General features: G+C 35.2%; 1 protein-coding gene across 1 annotated transcript in view; it reads right to left on the bottom strand.

Annotated features, from left to right (window-relative positions):
- LOC128558230 (gamma-tubulin complex component 3-like) overlaps positions 1-18,260 on the bottom strand; it is a 93,161-nt gene extending 74,901 nt beyond the window's left edge. The window contains exons 1-14 of the mRNA XM_053547108.1: positions 18,096-18,260; positions 10,255-10,300; positions 9,696-9,757; positions 7,791-7,858; positions 7,007-7,087; positions 6,554-6,768; positions 6,140-6,228; positions 5,506-5,580; positions 5,117-5,235; positions 4,259-4,384; positions 3,718-3,786; positions 3,203-3,332; positions 2,378-2,472; positions 1,827-1,898 (exon numbers count right to left, since the gene is read on the bottom strand). Coding sequence (XP_053403083.1) covers positions 1,827-1,898; positions 2,378-2,472; positions 3,203-3,332; positions 3,718-3,786; positions 4,259-4,384; positions 5,117-5,235; positions 5,506-5,580; positions 6,140-6,228; positions 6,554-6,768; positions 7,007-7,087; positions 7,791-7,858; positions 9,696-9,757; positions 10,255-10,300; positions 18,096-18,192 — 1,344 coding nt within the window. The 5' untranslated portion in view covers positions 18,193-18,260. The remainder of the gene's footprint in view (positions 1-1,826; positions 1,899-2,377; positions 2,473-3,202; positions 3,333-3,717; positions 3,787-4,258; positions 4,385-5,116; positions 5,236-5,505; positions 5,581-6,139; positions 6,229-6,553; positions 6,769-7,006; positions 7,088-7,790; positions 7,859-9,695; positions 9,758-10,254; positions 10,301-18,095) is intronic.
- Positions 18,261-18,871: the final 611 nt, after the last annotated feature.

Below are 18,871 nucleotides of genomic sequence, written 5' to 3'. Positions count from 1 at the left end.
CCATGAAAAATATGGCCTCTAGAGAGGTCACAAGGTTTTTCTATTATTTGACCTACTGACCTAGTTTTTGATGGCACGTGACCCACTTTCGAACTTGACCTAGATATCATTAAGGTGAACATTCTGACCAATTTTCATGAAGATCTCATGAAATATATGGCCTCTAGAGAGGTCACAAGGTTTTTCTATTTTTAGACCTACTGACCTAGTTTTTGACCGCATGTGACCCAGTTTCGAACTTGACCTAGATATCATCAAGATGAACATTCAGACCAACTTTCATACAGATCCCATGAAAAATGTGGCCTTTAGAGAGGTCACAAGGTTTTTCTATTATTTGACCTACTGACCTAGTTTTTGATGGCACGTGACCCAGTTTTGAACTTGACCTAGATATCATCAAGATGAATGTTCTGACCAATTTTCATGAAGATCTTGTGAAATATATGGCCTCTAGAGAGGTCACAAGGTTTTTCTATTTTTAGACCTACTGACCTAGTTTTTGATGGCACGTGACCCAGTTTCGAACTTGACCTAGATATCATCAAGGTGAACATTCTGACCAATTTTCATGAAGATCTTGTGAAATATATGGCCTCTAGAGAGGTCACAAGGTTTTTCTATTTTTAGACCTACTGACCTAGTTTTTGAAGGCACGTGACCCAGTTTCGAACTTGACCTAGATATCATCAAGATGAACATTCTGACCAACTTTCATAAAGATCCCATGAAAAATATGACCTCTAGAGTGGTCACAAGCAAAAGTTTACGGATGCACGGACGCACGCACGGACGGACGACGGACACCGCGCGATCACAAAAGCTCACCTTGTCACTTTGTGACAGGTGAGCTAAAAACAACAAAAAAAAAAACACATATGAATTATATATCAGTACTTACCATTACAAGAATAACAGGCTCTGTTTCTTTTGTTATGTTAACAAAAAGTAAGTTTGTTTTTGTCTGCATTGAATCACACCTATGTAACAAGAGCTGTCCTAAAACTAGTAAGTTTTTACTACAATGAATGACTGTTACTTTAAAGTTTGTTCTGAATGCATGCAAATTATTTTCTTGCTTTAGATGTAGCATCTGATAAATTTACTTGTTATATAGACAGACCGTACATCATTGAGAGTCATAGTCATGAGAAGTTGTGAGCTATCAACATACTTCTTAATTTGACACTCTTAAGTCTCAAACATACAAGGGGCAGGTATGGGAAAGTGCTGTCAAAACCCTTGCAAGGCTCAAACGTAATGCTGGAGCAACTGGCATTACAACCACTCTAATACCATTCCATCCTTTTCTTTTTCAATTAATTTAACTACACTTTAAAAGACTCTTATTCCTTATGAACATTTCTCACATACCCTTTATTACAATCTGCAATAAAGACAGTTTGAGCAGACAACAGTTAAGTGTTATTACATTTCTATATTTTAAGACATAATTGCCCCAAAAGCAGAAACAGCTTTCAGAACAGAAACAAACATTCGTTAAACAGCAGACCCATCATTTAAACTGCCCATAAATGAAATTGTAGAATAAGTTTCACTAATGCCTGAAGTGTTTTGCTGGATTTTAAGTTACGAAAACACAATGTATATCAAATGGAGAATTTCTAACATTGGTGCTGGAGGAAGACCTTAGGAACAGCACATAATGGACATAATTCTGGTCTAGGTAGACCTGCTTTCCCAAGCCAGCTAGGTGGCTCCTTCACATGGCTCTCATAAACATAGCAGAGAGGCCAGGAACCATAACCATTAGGCCATACAGGCTCTAACTAATCAGAATTTGACAATACCGATTTCACACATACCTCATCATGTGTGTCCTCCAACTCTCCATCATATATCCATCTCAACAGTGTAGCATATATAGGCTGTGACACCTGTGTAAATGTTTCACAACATGTAAATACACACAATTACACAGTGACAAACCAGTAAACACACACATTTGCAGCTGTTTGAGGCACAAAGGAATTTAACAATAACTTTGCAAGTAAGATTTATACCAGAATTATAGTAGATAACAAGGCTTATCAGACAGTGTGTTCAAATATTTTGATGCTGGATTATAAATGATGAAAACGGACTCTTATTTTCAAGTTAGAAGCGAATCCATTTAGTAATTCCAAAGTTTAAAGAAAGAAAACGAAGAATATGTTAAAACGTAATGTACGACAAGATTGATAAATCCTTGAGCTATATCTCTAATCAGAAACAGACAATGTTTTGTGAATATCCATCATGCAATTCATAAGAAGTTGCTTGAAGAAAAAGTTCCTGCAAATACAGGCTTTAAGGAAGCACTTGATCTGAGCTAAAAATACAACATTAAAGATTAAGAAATATCTAAGTTACATACCATGGTAAGGATGTGTTTGATGAGAGACTTAACAAAGGGGTCACCATGCTGCATGTAAGAATATATAGCTGATGCTAATGCCCCTCCCTTCTTCCCTGTAATAAATCAAATTACTATATAAGTAATGAGCATTTTAGTCACTTTGTATTTGGTACACTAGTCACATTTCTTACTAACTCATTCTGATCAATCAGATGTTTGTCCTTATTTAGACAAAGCTGCCCCCAATTGTTAAGAAATCAAAACTAAAGGTACATAACCACACATGATGAACAAATCCCCAGAAGTTTCATGAGTCTTGGGTTAACTTTTTTCTGTGATACATGACACAACCTTGTACGCCCTTCAGAAATATTTTTGACTGTCAACCATCATAAGTCTGGTCTACCGTAACCCAAAATGTGAAACAGTGAAATCCCAAATAAAACCCAAGGTGCACTACTTCATATTTTAATAACAATTCCTATAAAATTTCAAGACTCTAAGTCAAACAATTTTTGAGATATGCACTACACAAATGTCAGACATACGGATGGTTCAGATGGACAAACAAAGGCAAGTCTACATGCCTCCTGCCACAAAAATATTACAGCACATCAAGTTTTCCTACAAATGTACAAGCTTAAACAGAATACTTATATTCACATTTTGAATAACTAGATGTTCACTGACAGCTTAAATCTTCATAAAATAAATCTAAAAGGGTTTGCTTTCTAATTGTAAACACATTTTTATTTTCCATGCAGAGTCAAACTTAGCCTAAAAAAGCATGTAGGAAATAAGAAAATTTAATACAGGAAAGTAATCTCCATGTCAAATTATTACCTTTACAAACATCGACCATAGCAGCAAGACTTTTAAGTCGTATTAAAGGGTCAAATGTCCACACAACAAGTCGTCTCAATGTGACTCCAGCATTACTCATTCCTATACCCTGATCTAACTCTTCCTGCAACTTTAATAATATACTTCTTTCATGCTTTGATCACAACAATGTTTTAATGTTTCTTCCACAATGTCAACACGACAGAACTTTGATTCTAAATTTGGATAAAAGTTTTATGTGCCAATTTGACAAGACAACTGTGTCGAAGTCACATGCAGAAGCTGTTGGGTACAAAATCCAGGAGCTTAGTTTAAATAAATTAACTGACAGCCATGCATAACAGAAATACTGTTGAAAAACAATGTTTAACCCAATCAAACAAAACTATAATTCCACTTATCAATTTTTCCGGTGACCAACTCCCAATGTTTAAATACAACCATGGAGATTTTCAAAAGGACATTCTAAGTTAAAGGGTAGGATGTAGTGTTATGTTCCATAAGTATTCACAAACCTGAGATTCTAGCACAGCAACCAGTCTGTAATACTCTGTCAATTCTTGTTGCAAAGCAGCACAAAAACTCTGAAATGCAAGAAAACAGAAATACAAATTCATGGAACTTTTCATAAAAAAATTGGCATTTAAAACATGTAACTTGCATTTTAACTACTAACCACTAATCACCAGTTCCTACTCATACACTACTCAAATGCAGGTTTTATGACTATAATATGCTTTTAATACACTGAATAACAAAAATGGATGCATTTATCATTTTTACTTGTTGGGTTTAACGCCACACCAAACAACAGGTTATATGCCGACTTTTCTGCTGAAGAACCTAATTGCACCCTCTGCATTTCAGTCTAGGGCAGGCACCTAGGTAAAACCACCAACCTTCAGCGAGCCAGCTGAATGACTTCATCACATAAAAACATGCCAAGGCCAATTCAAGGTTTTAAACCCACAGCAATGAGGGGCAAGAAATTCAAAGTCATCTACTTAAAACCATTCACCCGCAGGACCCTGGATATGTTTCTACTAACTGACATACCTGTCCAACAAGTCCAAATGTTTTATCAGCACTTCTTGTCTCAACATAATTCTTCACCTTATTAAACAACCAACCACACTCGGCTAATTTACTGACAAGCTGTCTTATTGCTTTTGGTATCCCAGCCTGCAATGTAATGTTAATTATGTCATTTTTCATTTCACTGCATCGCTCCTGTTATATTTATTTCTCATCAACAGTATACAAACCTTTACTATAACATACATCTTGTACAATAGACATTTTCTCTCAAAAGTTGTGCATCTTGAATATTAAAGTAAAATATTTAATCTTCACATAGCTTTTTAAACAGTGTTACTGTGTGCTACTGACAACAGAAACCAATGTTACAACTACACAGTATTCAACCTCCCTCTTTCTACATTTTTTCTACATGTGGATATATACAGAAAGTTTGTTAGGTTTGAGTCATGCTGACACAATCTGTCAACTGCATAGCTTTCACTGGAGGCACGCCTCAGTGCTCTACCCATCCCACCCCCCAAGAAAGGAATTATTTCAGGTACTACTGAGCACCTGATGGAACCAATGCCCTTCTGTAGGTCAACTAACCAGCTTTCGACCATCATGTAAATAGGTCTGTAACCTATAGATGTGAAGGGGGAAAATGATTCAGAGCCTGCTATAGAAAAATCAAGATATATAGGTCTCTGATAACTTGAAAGTCTAATATTAAATCAGTTCTGAAGTTGTTAGAACTGAAATGAAAAAGTTTAAATTAAATACAGTTTAAATACATGTAAGAGAAATCAAGTAATTTGAAGTATTGGTATCCTCTCTATACATGATGTAAAAATACTGCAATAAAATAAAACTTCAACATAAACTGCCACAAACCTGAGCATCCACTTTGTAAGCATCTTTCGAGACATCAAACTTGATCCACTTTCCTTCAATTCCTTGGAAAACATACACCAAATCTTTCACAAGCTCAGATTCCGGTATCTCAAAACTTGCTGAAAATTGCATAGGAAACACTTTTTATCCATATGTATATCATACCATAGACCTGTGCATTTAAATGAAGTTTTTTTGTGTTCAAAATCTTGCTAGCTGATGTTAACATCTTTAAACATATTTTGGTAAAAATCCTAAATTTGCAGACTTTCTCAAGAATATGTTATATGCAACTACTTCATTAAAAATAACTTTAATACTGTAAAAGCAGAAGTTATGCAAGTTTTAAATGTAAATTTTTTTTTCAGGTCAGTAATACTGTTACATACTATTTTCTCCTTGTACTTTAATCACACCTGCTGAGTGTCCTCGACCACTTCTTGGTACTAGAGCAGTATCTGAAGCTATAGAAAACATGAAGAAAGATAACTGATTGTTATAGCCTGTCATCTATGACAGAACATTCCAACAGCCAACATTCACAGGGCCACTGTCAATTACAGTTATACTGATTGTTATAGCCTGTCATTTATGACAGTACATGTCAACAGTCAACAATCAAAAACACCCTGCTGACTACAGTTATACCACTAGAATTTTAAAATTTCCAACAGAAACCTGTGACTTGGTATACAGTAAAACACCTAGGTTGAAAGAGGAAAAGCAAAATGCTTTAGTTAGCCATGAATTCAAGTGATCCAAATATAAGAATCGAATGATAACAGATACAGACAACAGGAATTGATCGTCTAGGAGCTTAAGCCATTGATGCTCAAGTGGATTGTGTTTCAGTATTATTCTATAGCATAAAAGCAAATATCCCACTTGTTGCCAAGCTAACATGAATATACTGTCAAAACTGCCTATTATCATCTCTTCTGGTAAGAACAAGTTACTGTAGCAAACGAATATAATATCAACATTATTCCGGTATTTTAAGGCTAATGCATAGTGCATACATACCTGGATCATTTCTGGATATTGCTCCTACCAATCTGGACATTGGTCCATGTCTGCGTGACCTATCTCCATCCACGGCTTCAAATGTTGTACTATAAAACAAAACAGTAATGTGCTGTTGAAACTGATGACGTAAGTTAAATTCAAGTCATTTTTCATGCAATACTGAGAAACCATTTACTTTTGCAGGTAAAATTGTTTGTGGTTTTGTCCTAAACAGCTATTTCATTTGACGTAAATTCGTATTTCAGAAAAGGCAGGGAGGCATGATTAAAAGCGAAATGGAAAGCAATTCAGGATGGAAGGGTAGATCTAAAAAGGCTTAGGCACTGATACTTTTTTCTTGTTAATACTGAGTCTGTATGTACTAAAGTGTGGGTGTTCAAGTTTTCTCATGAAAGTACAATAATTGTATACCTGGGCAAGAAAGACTGTGGTACTGGGGTGGGATCATTACTTCTTGCTCCACTGTGTATACTGCTGATACCACTGCTAGCTGAGGTGTTACTTGACATCTGAGAAATGCTTTTCCCATGATCTGATGGGGTACTGAGAGGGCGACGAGCAGCTGCATTGAATGGGGTGGAGGTAGCGTAACTTGGTAAACCTCTACTGAATAAAGAACTACTAGCCTGCAAAACAGACAACAACATACATAAATATTTCGAGGTTCTACAAAATTTAAACAACCTGACTTTAACTTGACATAAGATGTATTTATTCATATAACCGAAAACAATACCCTTTAGCAATAATTCTGTAAACTTTAAGAGTAAAATGATTTATGTAAAAAGGTTTATTCTACTTTTGATAAAATACCAGCCATCAAATGTCAAACTGCATTGTTAAAATTCTTAAATGTCCCCTTACCTTATCTTTTGAATATTTTGATTCACTTTCACTCAAGGACATAAGCAAGTATAATATTGCCCATCTGTTCTTCACAAGACCCTGAAAATAAAATATTAGTATAGCATTGCTATAAAGGACAGCAAGCATCAAATTTTATTTAGCAGTCATATGACCAACTTTTTTTTAAGATGGCGAGTTTTCAGTTCCTAATGTAGATGCCAATTAGCAGTTTAGAAATCATTCAAAATGAAATGTAGTTCATGCAAACATCATTCTAAACAAGATTTAACCTTTAGCCTGCTGGCGGCAACTGATTCTGCCTTTGCGACCAGTGCAGACCAAGATCAGCATGCAGCATGTGAACACCCCTTTGAATGATAAGTGGTACTGCCTGAATTGAATGATGGACTAGTTCACTTTAGAAATTTAGCAGGGAAAGGTTAAAAAGAATGGTATGTCATAGAATGGACACTTTAATTTTCAATACCATATTACACCCCAAAGGAAGGCAAATCAATTAAATGCATTACAATTACAGTGAAGTCTTATTTCATGTTAAATCTCAGAAAGTGTAAAGTAGCAGTCTAGTGGTTAAAGTGTTAACCACTCAACCCAGGGGCTTGTGGGTTTGAGCCTCACTGGGGTCACAATCAAACCTTCTCATACGACAACTGTCTTTGTTTTATCAAAGACGCAGACTCGACAGCGGGTCAAATAATCGAGTCTGGGTCAAATAATTTTGAAGCTTTCCTAACAATCAAACTAAAATAAATTAATATAAACTAAATGAAAATGTACAAACTTGAGACTGTAGTTTCCTGTGTAACTCAGCAAATGTGATGGCATCCTTCTCCCTTCCTCGCCTCACCACTGAAATTCATACCAAAAATATATCAAATACTTATCCTAAATTGACGTCTTGGCAGCTTGCAGCAAACAACTTTCAGTACTCAATGGCAAATGATATGAACTTTAAAATTTGTTTTGGTTTTTATCTATAAACCTCTCAAACAAGAAATTCAACTCTCTGTTAGACCAACCGTAAAAATATTTTTGTTTCCCCTCCCTCATTATTTTTAAAGACTGGGAAGGTAAGTAGGTAGGTAGGTAGGTAAAGAAATATTATTTTTATTTGGAATCTTTTTTGATAATACATTTCCAGTTAAAATAAATTATAATGCGTATGTCCCTCAAGACTCTATGTCTTCTGCATATTTTAAAATAACACCACTTTTTCAAACATAGCTCTGTAAAACAGTGATAATATTCTTCAAGACATCCATAAAAACAAGAGCACCGCCTTGCGGGTGCTGACGCTCATCTGATTTTTTTTGTGTAATAGAAATATTGTCCTACCCATGATTTTCTAAGTCTAAAAAGGGCCATCATTCTTGCAAAAAGCAGGTTAGAGTTATGTTTCTTGATGTTCAGTGTCCACTTATGATGGTGAAAAACTGTTGCAAGTTTTAAAGCAATAGCTTTGATACAATGTAGTTTATGAGAAAAGTTGACTTAAACATAATACTCAACCAAGAAAATTATTTTCTAAGTCCAAAAAGGGCAATAATTATTGCAAAAAGCAGGATGGAGTTATGTTGCTTGCTGTACTGGGTCAGCTTATGATGGTCAACAAGTGTTGCAAGTTTCAAAGCAATAGCTTTGATAGTTTAAGAGAAAAAGTTGACCTAAACATAAAACTTAACCAAGAAATCTGATATTTTCTAAGTCCAAAAGGGGCCATAAATCTTACAAAAAGCAGGATGGAGTTATGTTTCTTGCTGTACAGGGTCAACTTATGATGGTGAACAAGTGTTGCAAGTTTTAAAGCAATAGCTTTGATAGTTTAGGATAAAAGCTGACCTAAACATAAAACTTAACCAAGAAAACTGATTTTCTAAGTCCAAAAGGGGCAATAAATCTTGCAAAAGCAAGATGGAGTTATGTTTTCTTGATGTACAGGGTCTGCTTATGATGGGTGAACAAGTATTTCCAAGTTTCAAAGCAATAGCTTTGATAGTTTAGGAGAAAAGTTGACCTAAACATAAAACTTAACCAAGAAATCTGATATTTTCTAAGTACAAAAGGGGCCATAAATCTTGCAAAAAGCAAGATGGAGTTATGTTTCTTGCTATACAGGGTCAGCTTATGATGGTGAACAAGTATTCCAAGTTTCAAAGCAATAGCTTTGATAGTTTAGGAGAAAAGGTGACCTAAACATAAAACTTAACCAGGCAACGCCTACGCCGACGCCGACGCCGACGCCGACAACCGCTCAAGTGATGACAATAACTCATCATTTTTTTTCAAAAAATCAGATGAGCTAATAAAAGTGCCTTTGTATTTGTGATACAATATATTGGATAGGGGCAGATAGAAAGCTGGGAAACAAAGAAAACTTTATTTTAGGCCTAAAAACAAAGTGAACTGATTTCAACAGTGTTAAGCGGGTCAACCTGTGAAGACCTTCCTTAGATAACTTGACGACCTTGATTTCAGATACTTTTATCAACAAACTAAATGCCTTAACATCTATCAGTTGAAGTATCTCACGGTCAGTGATTCTATATCAGAAATGGTTCTGCTAACTTCACCTACATGTCTCAAAGGTGGTGGACGAATGATTTCAGAAACAATTTCCCTGAAATTCCCTGACAACAGACCCGCTAAAGCTACCTGTGAAGCTATCTGGACTAAAAAGTGGACTTACGTCTTCGCCTTATTCTTTCTGAAACTTGAAACTCATCACTTTCAGCTGGTGTACTGTAGTTGCTGCAATGTTAAGATCACAACTATACAATTAAAACTGTTACAAACTCTTTAAAAATATAATTACTACCTCTCTAATGATTGTATCAGGTTTATGAAGTGTGATGAAAACTTATAGTATTGTAAATTGGGTAGTATTTGAGAAGGTTTTCTTTTCGCCAATGTTCGCGAATAATGCCACTCATGATATCAAATTATTTGCAGATATTAATCTGCATCACCTCCCAAAATATAAGCACTCATTTTTCGCTAATCCTTAACATCATGAATCACACTGCTATAATTATGAAATCACTAAATAAAGCCTATGCAAAAATCTACAGTATGGCAGCTTCCTCTTTTAACATTTTTTTTTTTGCGATCGATTTAATATAAACTTCGGTAAAAAACCCCCAAAAAACATGAATGACACACAGGTAAGACTAAATTCCAACAATCCCCATCTTATGGCAACAAAATGCAGCAAATTCCTTGGTAAACAAAAAAAGATTTATACAAACCTTCCCAGGACTGTATAGGCTCGCTGTAGATATGGTTGTACATCATCTGAAAAGACAAAAAGATGAACTCCAATATTTGTCATGAATTTCAAGTCTTTTTTTGTTGTTGTTGACATTACAGGATTAACAAAGCTGATAAACAGTACTTAAATTTTTTTCAGTTATATAAAGGCCTAAAAAGGGTTTAAGGTATTTCAAATGCTTAGATTGCAGCAGAAAACACCATTATCCACAAATGTTAAACCATACTAAATGCTTCTTAACTGAATGGTCTGTCCTTGTGTTAATAATACCTAAGCAAATTCATTTAAGATTAATCAGTTTTTACGTTTTTTTATCAAAATGGTATTGTTTCTTTTTTTTTTTTATAAAACTTTGACATGGGCGGTGAAACTCGACTGTGTGGCCAACCAGCATCGAAAGTGGCCGACATGGGCGGACGATACTGAGCGCTCGATCGATAGTAATTACATTGACTGGTTTTCAATTCGTACAATGTTTTACCATAATTAGGGTAATTCGCCCTTCAGTCTGACTTGCCCTTAACCCGGACGACTTAACCAGTAGATTTTACCCCCAGTTAGCTGTTTTGTGCCCACATTCACTCTAATTTTACGTATACAGGGCTCTCAATAAATTTAATAAACCATTGCCATTCTGTTTGTTGCGATTCAGCGGATTGCCCTAGAGGCTTTAATCAGTGACGTTTCACAGAAAAAAATGGTGGGAAATTTTAATTTCCCATATTTCGAACACGTTTGGACGTCAAAACTTTACACAGGACAAAATTTCCCATGCCACGAATGAATCAAGCCGTAACATTAGACAATATTCTGCAATACATTTCTACAATATATCACAATTATTTAAATTTAAAACAAATTGAGGTCAAATCTGTGTTGTGTAGGAGTTTGCCCTTGAGACGAACGACATTTGCCCTTGAGTCGAACATGCGTTTGATAGCAATTAGTACGTCTGAAATGTTTAAGTAACAATGAACAATGCTTGAATCTTATTATTATAAGAACAGCATTAATGAAAGGGGCATACTGACGTGGGTAAGATAAGATTCTATTTATTTTCTCTCTAGCTTCCAGTGAATTTTTTTTAGTACAATGGCAGGATCGACGGGTTACCAAGGTTATCAATAATCACTGCTAGCACCTGGTCACAGATTGGAGTCCCAGGACGCTGGTACTTCAGTCACTTCGATTTAGAGTTTTCAATGTGCCTAGTGTAATAAACAGTGTTTCATAATCGGACCCAAAGTGCAATCGATTATCAAATCGAATTGGAAGGGTACAATCGATTGATTATTAATCGAAACACTCATATATATATATATTATACATGGTATTGTTAATTGGTTTCACCACCGTCTACACTCAAGAACAGTAATGACAATATATTGTTCTTTAATTTATTTCAGTTGAAATGTATACAAAATGTACATGTAATGAATTGTAAGAGTAACATTCAAAACAACAAGAATCAATATTTGTCTGTAAAATTGTATTGTCACACGTTTCGAACAATTTTCTTCAACCTTGGTATATTGTTGTGATTATCTCAGGACAATAATTAAAAATGGAAATGTGAAATAAAATACATTGGTAACCATTCTTGTTTAAGAGCTTTTTCCACTTGAAAATAGCCAAAATCAACAATATATCTATAAAAAAAACATCTTGAAAAGCAGATTTTTCCAAAACAAAAACAGTGATCTTTCTTTCATACTTTTATTTTCTATTTCCTCCCAGCTGTTTGTACACACACACAAAACAAAAATATTTACAGTAAAATGAAAAAACACACACACACATACTAGCTGTTGGCACATATATCTCCAAGAATTATATTTCTGCTTTTAAAAACCTACGAGTCCACAATATTTTTTTTAAATCACACCACGAGTGACCTACAGAGATATCAAAAGAATAGTGCATCACATCAGCAGTACATTCATGTCAAAGATCAAAGCGGTACTCTGTTTGAAGTTTAAGAATTTTGATTGACAGGTAGAAGCGGTTACATCTGGGTGTGATGTCACACTGTGTATTGCAAATATTACGAATCTTATGAATTTCTTTCGCCAGTTAGAGTTATTGGATTAATAGGATGTTTTAACTTTTATAAATTTTTAGGGTAAGAAAATTTTGTTATTGTAATATTTTGACACGTTTATTTGACTTGTAAAATATCAGTGTAGTTTTATCCTCGGGGCAGATTGAAAAGATTATGCAGAGAAAAAAGATTGAAACTGAAATTAATATTTGTTTGTATAATTGTTTGAGAAATTATGATTGTAATAAATTCACGATTGTTACATATACGCAACTGAGAGAATGACAGCATCTTACAATCAGTCCGATAGTTGATTCTAACTATCTTTTGTGACGTGTGACAAATCCATTTAAACAAGAATATAATTATATTTCCCCTCGGTTTTTCTCACTTTTTTGTTGGTAAACAATTGCTTCACATACTATCCGAACTTACAGGAACAGAAAATTAGCCAAGTTCCCGGTATTTCAATGCAAACAAGTGCTCTTTCTTGACCAAACATTTTGGTAAAATGGCGGAACAACTCCCGTCGTCGGAATCGGGCCCTGAATACGTGTAGCCCTATTCAGCAGGTTAAGTAAATAGTACATGGAAAATAGATCTATTATTACCCGACAATCGATTGCATCTCACACAATCGATTGTCGCCGACCTGGAAAAATTAGCGACGATTATTCGATTGTCGGTGACAATCGGGAAATCACTAGTAATAAACAACTTTCTTAATGACCTGTCCACCTCTCACTACCCTGATAAGTCTCTGGAAATAAGATTATACCTATTGCAGCGATGTTCACGATCAGCATTCACTTTGGCCTTGACCAACATTATGTAATATTCTGATATAACAATTCATTACCAGCAATACTTCGGCATGAAACGCAGAGAAAGAAATTACACAATTGTGACACGTTTCATTGTTGTGTTTATACTAAAGTTTACTCTTAACATTTTGAAATTCAGCCGACCTATAACAGACCTAGATCAAAGAAACGTTCCCTTTTTTTTCTCAGTTTAAGAGTTTAAGATAGGCTAAGCACTACTGAGCTAAACTACATACTTAGCACCGTGCTTAATATAAATACATTTACAATTACTTTAGAATAAATGTATTTTAGCTAACTTCTTGCTCTAAACTGAAACTTCATTAACTTCAGTTTTGCATCATAGACTATTTTAAGCCAATACAACTTACTGCAGCTGTAAATGTGAAAATTTTGTTTAAACATGACCGTTTTGATTTTAGTATCTTAAAGTAGATTATGTTTTCTTTAAAATATGTAAGCAACATGCACCAGAGGAAAAAAGTGGTTAGGCCAGTGAACCCGTGATACTAGTAACAGTTGGCAATTTACACAATCCCCATATCAACACACTTCAGCATTAAAAATTCCGTTTAAAGGGAAAGTTATTTGCATGTTGAGCTACATTTATAATCAAAGATTGGTTTGCGTGGATACGTAGTCCTATGGAAATCGCAATGTGTCATTATGTGCTCAATATGTGCTGCAGTGTGTATACCTATTTTATGTGTTCCTATGTCGAGGAATTTGTAGTCACCTTCTAAACATGGAAATTTCTCATGTACTGCGTGCAGACTGGAAGCTGTTTCATCGCAGTAATATGTTTACTTTTGGTATTTTTTATGCATCCTGTTATCATTGTAGGTTTTATATATCATAAAATGAGCCGCGCCATGAGAAAACCAACAGTGGGTTTGCGACCAGCATGGATCCAGACCAGCCTGCGCATCCGCACAGTCTGGTCAGGATCCATGCTGTTCGCTAACAGTTTCTCTAATTGCAATAGGCTTTGAAAGCGAACAGCATGGATCCTGACCAGACTGCGCGGATGCGCAGGCTGGTCTGGATCCATGCTGGTCGCAAACCCACTATGTTGGTTTTCTCATGGCGTGGCTCAAATTCTTTTATTCAAGGAGAGCTTAGTTGTTTGAATATAGTAATTTAATAAAATATGGTTATTTCCCTTGCTTATAAAATGTTTCCATTAATGCTGATACCATATGTTGGATCTTTTTTTTTTTTTAATTTTTTTTTTTGGATTTAACGTCGCACCGACGCATGATAGGTCATATGGCGACTTTCCAACTTTTAATGGTGTAGGAAGACCCCAGGACCCAGGTGCCCCTCCATGCATTATTTCAGCACGAGCGGGCACCTGGGTAGAACCACCGACCTTCCGTAAGCCAGCTGGATGGCTTCCTCACATGAAGAATTCAACGCCCCGAGCGAGGCTCCAACCCACATCAATGAGGGGCAAGTGATTTGAAGTCAGCGACACTAACCATTCGGCCACGGAGGCCCCCTTTTTTTTAAATTACGTGAAGGTTGGGACATGTTCTAATCAAACTTTTTTTTTAATTTTTTCAATTACATGACGGTCGGGACATGTTCTAATCAAACTAAACAATTATCCTATCTTACAGTAAATTATTATGGAACAGTATCAGAAAATTACTGGCTTTATTAAATTTCAATTAACGAAAAATGTGCTATGATTATTATTATCATTTGTTTTGTACTAAAGTATTCTAACACATTTTAAATGTAGATCAGGGTTTGTATTCAGGCCCTCCAGCTTATCTCTGATGGTAAAGTGTTTTTCTACATCTACTTAACAATTAATATACAGGTATATAAGCATGTATGACTTGACAGTAAAGTAAGCAGATGTAACATGTACGTGTCCAACTTAGGGGCAAAAACGTGTGTGTTGCTATTTCTAGTACTTTGATACAATTGATCTGAGATACAGTTAGACATCTGAATATGAACTACGCTTATGGTAATATTAAACATATCCCGTGTGTACCAGACAGCGTACGCGTACGTAGCATGTGCATAAAGACAGTGTGAGAAACCCAAAGAGTTAAGCTGTCTGACTCATGGGCGTTTACACTAATCCCTGAATAGGTGTGGGCCAGTCTGATTTATATATAATTTAGACTCACTAGAATATGAAATTGAAACTAGAATGTGTTCTATATGGTATTGCATTGCTTAAACGGCAAAATAACCCAGAACCCGCTCTGGGTTTCTTTAGAGTTTGAGCCATTAATTTCTGAGTTTTCTTGAGCAAAAATTAACATTTGGCTCAACATGCCCTTTCAAGCCCTAGCCCCGATTGTGGATTATCTAGATCTTTCGTAACAGGACTCTGGACAAAGAGCTATAACAAGAGCTGTCTGATGACAGCGCGCTCGACTATTCGAAGAATTGATTGAAGAATGGGGTCAAAATATTTCCACAGATATTCAGACAAAAGAAATAAATAGATTAGAAAAACAAATTCAATGTTCCTGTATTACTTTGATTTCGATAAGTCTTGCACTAAATGGCAATATATGAGCCAATTTCAAAGTCCAAAAAGGGCCATAATTCAGTCAAAATAGTTATGTACTCTTGCCTACAGATGAAAATCATAATGATAAACAAGTGTTCAAAGTTTAAAAGCCATATGTCAAATAGTTTTGACAAAACATGGACTTGTATGAAAACAGAACCAATTTCAAAGTCCAAAAAGAGCCATAATTCAGCCAAAATAGATGACAGAGTTATGTTCTCTTTCCTACAGATAGAGACTACTATACTAAACAAGTGATAAAAGTTTCAAAGCCATATGTCAAACACTTTACAAAAAATATGAACTGGTACGAAAAACTTAACCAAGATTTCTAAGTCAAAAGGGGCCATAATTCAGCCAAAATCCTTGATGGAGTTATGTACTCTTGCCTATAACTGGACATGGTGATGGTAAACAGGTGTTGAAAGTTTCAAAGCTTTATATCTCAAAAGACTTTCTCAAAATATGAACTGGTACGAAATATTAACCCAGATTTCTAAGTCAAAAGGGCCATAATTCAGCCAAAATCCTTGATGGAGTTATGTGCTCTTGCCTATAACTGGACATGGTGATGGTAAACAAGTGTTGAAAGTTTCAAAGCTTTATCTCAAAAGACTTTGTCTAAATATGAACTGGTACGAAAAACTGAACCAAGATTTCTAAGTCGAAAGGGGCCATAATTCAGCCAAAATCCCTGATGGAGTTATGTACTCTTGCCTATAACTGGCCATGGTGATGGTAAACAAGTGCTGAAAGTTTCAAAGCTTTATCTTAAAAGACTTTGTCAAAATATGAACTGGTATGAAAAACTTAACCATGATTTCTAAGTCAAAAGGGGCCATAATTCAGCCAAAATCCTTGATGGAGTTATGTGCTCTTGCCTATAACTGGCCATGATGATGGTAAACAAGTGTTGAAAGTTTCAAAGCTTTATCTCAAAAGACTTTGTCAAAATGTGGACTGGTATGAAAAACTTAACCAAGGTGTGACGCTGACGCCGACACCGTGGTGAGTAGGACAGCTCTACTTATTCTTCGAATAGTCGAGCTAAAAATAAATAGATTGGCAACTTGAAAGGCATATAGAGCAAATCTCGCCAACACCCCATGACAACTGAATGAGATCTCATTTACCGGAAGCAACGTTATCTCCGTGCGCCATTTTGTATTCGAAAGCAATTATTCATCGGTAAATTAATTATCACTGTATGACCAAGCTTCTTTTGATGGCAAGAAACGTGTACTTTGTGTCTTAAGACTATTTCACATTAAACTTATGTTGTTTAAGATGCTAACATGTATTTTAAACGTAGAACTTTTTAAAGGTACAAATTGTAACTCCATGCTCGCCGATGTTTGTTTTTACCAGGCTGGTAGCATTGCCCGATGGGGCTTTCGACATTAAAACTAATATTTCTTGAAAAATAATCAAGATATTTCTTTCAAACTTGGTCCATTTATTTAGCATAACATATGATGCATATTAAGGTAGAAATTAATTTGTTGCCTTCAGTTTTGTTATAATTACTTCCCTTTTTCAGATTTTTATGATGCATAATTTTTGAAGTCCAAAATAATTATGTTTTAATGCAATGTTAAAACAAAAAAGGTTCAATGGCTTTCTATTGCTCCAAACTTGTGCGCCAATACCTTTATTCTATATATTCAACGTTAATACTTTGTTTCTAGTGCAGATGTATGAACAATTTTTTACAACTAACATCTTTCTACAATGTTGTAAGTGAAAACACAGTAAAATGTATACATTAATGTACTGGCGCAATAATTTAGAGCATTAGAAAGCCATTGAACACTTTTTTATTTTAAACTTAGCATTAGAACATAATTTGTTTGGACTTCAAAAATTAAGCGATATAAAAATCTGAAAAGGGGAAATAATTCTACCAAAACTGAAGGCAACAAAGTTATTTCTATCTTGATATGCATCATATGTTATGCTAAATGAATGGACCAAGTTTGAAAGAAATATCTTCATTATGTTTCAAGAAATATTAGTTTTCATGTCGAAAGCCTGATCGGGCAATGTTACCAGCCTGTTTACTGACCTGCATAAAATACTCGCAAGGGTGTCATGCAGTATTTATAGATAGATAGATAGGTAACACCAATTCATGCTCGACACGAGATTACAGCCAGTTGCCATTCTGTGTATAATTTTTATACTTCTTTGCTCTGGATAAGCAGGGGCCCAGTAGTCCATGGCTTCTTGATTTTGGGCTGAGCCCCTAAATTATTGGAGAAAATGCCCATTTACCTAATGTTAAACCTTTATTTTTGACAGTATGGGCCCCTAAAAAGGGCTAGTTTATATCTCTGGTTTTGTGTCATGACACGACGAAAAAAAAAAATTATAAATTTTGTGCGACGGGTACGATGCATTTAAGCAGTACATACTTTCTGACAAGCCGGTAATTTTACAGCAAAGCTTTCGGAGGAGTAGCTGTGCTGTTCCTGAATCGCCACTTCCGCGGCTGGATGGTCTAGAACTCATTAAACAATTTGTTTTGGATTTGACTAAATTTTTGACATTTTTGTTTGCCGCGCAGAGCTGTGTGCGCACGTTTATGTAGAGCTATGCAGTTTTCGGAATATAGCCATGTATTCGAGTTTGAATTAACATGCGACATGTATATTGTTATGCGTAATATTATTATAAAAATACAAATACATGGCATTTATATAGCGCAAAAATTATAAAATATTCTATTGCGTTTTACAATTACATAACACACATTTAACATATATACCGGTAGGGATAGAGTGCGAAATGGACTCCATTTCGCGAAATGGATTTTACGTCTACGAAATGGACTTTTATTATTTAAAATACGGCTTAAATTTCAAATATATATGTATTTTCTTAAATGATTCTGATAGAGGATAGTTTCACCTACATGATGATTATTTTTTATGGTAAATTGGCTGGGTGAATAAAAGAAACTGTACGATTTATCAAGAACGTGGCTTACGAAATGCACATTTTCATACAGAATCTTATACAAAATGGACTTCTATTTTTTAAAATACGGCTTAAATTTCAAATATATCTGTATTTTCTTAAATGATTCTGATAGAGGATAGTTTCACCTACATGATGATTATTTTTTATGGTAAATTGGCCAGGTGAATAAAAGAAATTGTACGATTTATCAAGACCGCGGCCTACGAAA

The sequence above is a fragment of the Mercenaria mercenaria genome, chromosome 7, assembly GCF_021730395.1.
Source record: "Mercenaria mercenaria strain notata chromosome 7, MADL_Memer_1, whole genome shotgun sequence".
Lineage (NCBI taxonomy): Eukaryota > Metazoa > Mollusca > Bivalvia > Venerida > Veneridae > Mercenaria > Mercenaria mercenaria.
The sequence above is the reverse complement of the archived record's forward strand: the minus strand, read 5'-3'. Positions and strand labels throughout refer to the sequence as shown.